The following is a 5,070-nucleotide window of genomic DNA, read 5'->3' on the forward strand; positions in this document are numbered from 1 at the left end:
AATTATTAACGTATCTTGTGTTATTTAGTGGAGTAGAAAATTATCAAATGCTTCTCGAATCCAAATTATGAAGTACGAATTCTTTTTATTCGATCGAGTACAATAATAATAATATCTCACAATAATAAAAAGATCAAAAAACTTTCGGTTATGTGCTATGGTTGAGTAATTTCAGATAACAAAGCAACCTATAATTCTGACTTATAACTATCTTCTGGTTTGAATACACTATTTATATAATCTTTTCGAGCGCTGCAGTTTGGTCGTATTCCGGGGTCATTAGCCCAAATACTTGCAGAGATATTTAAGTTTTGCTTCTCCTAAAATTATCCTCCGTACATGACAGAGCGACATTGGGTCAAATTTAAGAGACAGATTACGCCTTCGAAAAGTACTGGTGGAAACTCCTGATTTTGAAGGAAAGAAAATAAACTATACGGGGGTACGGGCTATTCCAAACTCGCAAGGTTCTCCATTGAGAAAACATTGTCAAAAAAATTTTGTAAAAATTGAATTAATTTTCAACGCAGCATTGAAGTGGATAAGATGCTACTTTCCAAAAAATCTTTTAGGCAATGAAGGTCGTCTTGCAATACTTTCATATCTGCCCTATCTGTATGGTATTGTTTATTGAGTCTTTAGTATTTTGTAAACCAATATACCGAGAATCCAAGAATCCTTTATTTCATTCTCGTTCTCCCTATATACATGTGCTCAAGACTGTCATATCCACTTACAATAGTGCACTCTTAAATTATCTAACCACAATGGTGCACTTTTACATTATCTAATTACAATGGTGCACTTTTACATTATCTAATAACAATGGTGAACTTTTACATTATCTAATTACAATAGTGCACTGTTACACAAAGTTAAATTTTGATACATATTTTTCAATGTTAGGCCTTTTTGGGGAGCTTTTGAAATCACTTTCATGCTAGTAGAAAAACTACCATCTTAAATAATTTCAATTATAGTTGTCACAGATAACGTACTTAGATTTCCAAAACGTTTTGCTAGTTTTGCATGTATCCTAATTTAGGGCACGTATGCAAAGAGTATATACTTTTAAAACACCCTGCATGTGTATTATTTTATATATATTAATAAATATATTCTATTTCATTATTTCAACTTTTTCACGAGAGCGACATATGAACGTTTGTTTCTTGTTCGTGTATACTGAGAATGTCTTAAAGCTGGTTTGGACGAAATTTCATCTCTGTCTTTCTCATTGAATGTCCGTGCCATAGGTTCCATTTTATTCCGGAGTCATTACGGTGGCCTGCGCCCAGGTACAGGCCATTGAGGTTGGAATGATGACAGTTATCGTACCACCAAGCACCTTTGAAGAACATAGCACAATTACCATAACCTCGAGAATCATTGTCGCTATCCTTGGTAGTGAACTGCCTTTGATTGTGCAAGGCAAGACCATCATTTGCACTACCTTTTAGAAGAAAATATATAGGCAAAAGCTATATGTTCTTTTAATTTAAAAACGGAAATTGTGTTTGACAAGATCGAGCAATATTAGTCAAAAAGAGTTACAGATTTGGCGAAAACCCCGCGATAAAGTTTGAAATTTTTACAACTTATCAACGCCCATTCACTTTAATTTCAGTTATCTGACTTATGTTATCCGAAATCATTGTTTCAGGATGATAAAAAATGTCTTGCTTCGCCTTGCTTTCAAACTTCATAAATATATATAAATATAGATGGGTTTTACGATCAATCTAAATTTACCTATCCACTGGGCGAAATTTACCTGAATAACTGCCAATATTTAATCTGTATTTGTCTGATTCATTAGCCACACTAAACGTTCCATATTTAGCGTAACGTTCAGCGCCATTGAAATCCATCAAATCAATTCTTAAGACATTTTGACGAGATTTGGTCAAACGATGTATTTTATCAAGGCCCAACCAGAACTCGCCGTTGAGATCACCAAAGCCTGCTTTATACTCTGACCATCCAAGGTAGAAATTCTGACTTCCATCTTGTCTTCTTTGAAACACGGTCCAGCCACCCCCGTCTGTGCTCATATCACATCTGACTTGAAACGATCCCAGGCCATCAGGATTTATGGTATAAACATCATCTTTTCTTATTCCTTTGTTATACAGATAGGCACAGCTGGTCGCTAAAAATCGTATTGAGAATAACTGTGTTAGGCAGTAAGGAATAATAAGGACTGCTCAATTAATTTGCCTATCGTCTAATTTATTTTATTTGAACATCAAAATTTCTATCTTATGTCTTGTGCACCTCTGATTATTTTCGGGGCAGAGCGATTAGCACACCTGTTAGTCCAATCCGGTTAGTTTGGAATTATCAAGATGCGGATTATTTGGCCGCAAAAATCCTTAAAAGCATTGGTATGCAATGTTTCCAAAACATATAAAAAAGTATTTTAGATTTTTTATTATGTTGCATGTTTTCTAAGAAGAAATTATTATCTACAAGTTCCACAATGTGTATAGTATATAGACACCTTTTTCCGAAACTGCATCGGATGAAAAATAAACTTCAGAAAACGTCAAGGCTCTCTTGGTTATACAAAATATATTTTTATTTTCAAAGCTCTACTCCCACTTCAGCAGGAGTTGTCTGAATTTTTAGGCCGAAAAGATTAAACCCAAATGGACCTTTTGCCTAATAGACCAACTTGCGATCTAGGTAACAAGAAGGAAATAAATCACCACAGCTAAAAAGAACACTACTGAAATTAGTACAATTGCCAAGTTGACCGCAAAATGTCAAGTATTACGGAAAATATAGCTATGCAAAGTAGAGAATTTTGTATACTTTTTTACTACGGCCGGAAGCGTTTAATTAACTAATTTAGTTACACACTTCCGGCCGTAGTAAAAAATATACAAAATTTCAACTTCGCATAGCTATATTTTCCGTATACTTTAATATATTTTGCAGCCAAACTCGATAATTGGACCAAGTTTAGTATGCACTTTTCGGAAATTTCCTTTTTGTTGCTTTAATAAATATACATATAATGTGTGTATTGTATCTGGTTTTTAATCATTTGGGACTCACGAGTTCCAGTGTGACCAAATCTGGTAACTTTTATTACTAGATTTGGTCGGATGTACATATACAGCCCCACCTGATTATAATAATTGCCAAATTTTTACCAGGAAGGGTAAAACTAGACTTAAACTAAATTTTAAGCAGCTTTTATTATGAAATATTCATATATATATATGGTCACACTGCATGCTGAGGACATTTTGATTATTACGTAATAAAATTATTTTTCATTTACATCTACTATCCTGCAGCATACCTGAGTTCAAAATCTCCATTCTTCTCATTTCCTAATAAAAACGTTTTTGAAGAAAAGCCAATATCAGTAATAATAATAAGTTCCAATATAACCAGGGAGCAGCGTGGCAGCGTCTTCAAAAAATTAACATCAAATGTGGTATAACAACTGCCTTATATAGACAAAACACTTCTCGACGTTTCGACCTGAGTGAGGGCTTTCGTCAGGAGAGTTAGTATGAAAATAAATTGGGGAGAAACCATGTTTTGTGTGGGGGACAAAACACATGATAAAAATGGGCCAATAGAAAACAAAAAATCAAAACAAATTGGAATACATTACAATTGAAATGCCATAGAGACGCCTGATTGTGGGCTAAGAATAGCCTGCAATGAGGGAAGCCTGATCAGATAATACTCCATCCCTTTGGCATAAATGCAAGACTCTCTTTCATTGAAGCTACTCCAACCAGAGTAATATGACTCCCATTTCTTTGTTTACATCAAAGTTGGTTGTAATACATTTTCGTTGCTGATCAGGCTCCCCTCATTGGGGGCTATTCTTAGCCCACAATCAGTCAGGCGTCTGTTTCGCAATGCAATGTTTTCCAATTTGTTTTATAATATAACGTTTATAGTATGCGCGTGCTGATTAGTCGAGAAGCGTGTTTCTATAACTGTATAGAAACACGGGAATTTTCCCGCCGAACCTGTCAAGCGAAGCGATGTAATGAGAATTTGTAATTGAATCAAATTATAATATTTGTACAAAATCTTTTTATTGAGTTATATTATAAAAGAAATAGAAAACGTTTTTCCTGTGTTTCTATACAGTTAAAAAAAAAACCACTTGTGGGAGTTTGGGAAAACTCGAAATAACGTCCACTGATTATTTCTCGTTCTCCCAAACTTCCACGCGTGTTTCTATAACTGTATAGAAACACGGAAAATGTTTTCTATTTCTTAATTAATTTTTTGTTTTTTATCGGCCCATTTTTATTACTTGTTTTGCCCTATAAAAAACATGTATTCTCCCCTATTTATTCTCATACTAACTCTCCTGAAGAAGGCCCTTAGGTAGAAACGTCGAGAAGTGTTTTGTCTATTTTAGGCAGTTGTTAATTGTTATACCACATTTGATGCAATATCAATAATACAGGGAAGAACAAAAACGCGTAAACCAATCGCGACCCTTGTCCGAGTTGTGTTATTTCCATCATCGTAGAAGATGGCTTCATTTCATTTCATTAACTGTTTAATAATTTACATGTATTGCAAACATTTTGAAAGTGGCACAAGTCGGTTAGCATGAATTTTGTAATGCCGATGAACAAAAATACACATACCGCTTTGTAATCGAGCATTAGTGTCCATTCTCCAGTCATGGCAGTGTGATCTCTCTTTCCTGTGACGTTTGTCAGTTGGCAGTTCACAACATTGATCTTGTCTCTGTAGTTGAATCCAACACATTTGGATTCCTTTTTGCAGAGTTCGTAACATTCTATCGGCACAAACCCTGAGTTGACGGTATGATTCGATATGATTTCATCTGGCGGTAAAGACAGACGATCTAAAAGTAGAGAACATATTTGAGAAAGGACGTATTGAGAAAGTAGTTAAGCTTCTTTATCACTAGAAACACGACAAATTGTTTAAAACAGATGAAAGCAATGATGACTTACCTGTTTTAATCGTATAATAAGTCTCAGGAGAACATTCCTGGGAAATGATATATACAATTTCAACAATGAGTAGGAATAAAGTTTTTATCTTTAACAT

General features: G+C 34.5%; 1 protein-coding gene across 1 annotated transcript; it reads right to left on the bottom strand.

Annotated features, from left to right (window-relative positions):
* Positions 1 to 1,121: 1,121 nt before the first annotated feature.
* On the bottom strand, positions 1,122 to 5,070 carry LOC114515853 (ryncolin-1-like). Its single transcript, XM_028535175.1, has 5 exons — positions 4,974 to 5,070; positions 4,638 to 4,861; positions 3,314 to 3,344; positions 1,775 to 2,152; positions 1,122 to 1,453 (listed from the first exon to the last, which is right to left on the bottom strand). Exons 1-5 carry the CDS (start codon positions 5,068 to 5,070, stop codon positions 1,197 to 1,199), a joined length of 987 nt encoding a protein of 328 aa, XP_028390976.1. The 3' UTR covers positions 1,122 to 1,196.

The sequence above is a fragment of the Dendronephthya gigantea genome, unplaced genomic scaffold, assembly GCF_004324835.1.
Source record: "Dendronephthya gigantea isolate DGI-Jeju-01 unplaced genomic scaffold, DenGig_1.0 000005F, whole genome shotgun sequence".
In the NCBI taxonomy this organism is placed as follows: Eukaryota; Metazoa; Cnidaria; class Anthozoa; order Malacalcyonacea; family Nephtheidae; genus Dendronephthya; species Dendronephthya gigantea.

Excerpts from the sequence above, each read along its gene's own strand:
- LOC114515853 (XM_028535175.1), bottom strand. The coding sequence starts at position 5,070 with ATGTTAAAGATAAAAACTTTATTCCTACTCATTGTTGAAATTGTATAT. Across the intron at positions 3,345-4,637 it reads TAATGCTCGATTACAAAGCG|GAAATGAGAAGAATGGAGAT; the intron begins GTATGTGTATTT and ends CGTTTTTATTAG. Across the intron at positions 1,454-1,774 it reads AAATATTGGCAGTTATTCAG|GTAGTGCAAATGATGGTCTT; the intron begins GTAAATTTCGCC and ends TTCTTCTAAAAG.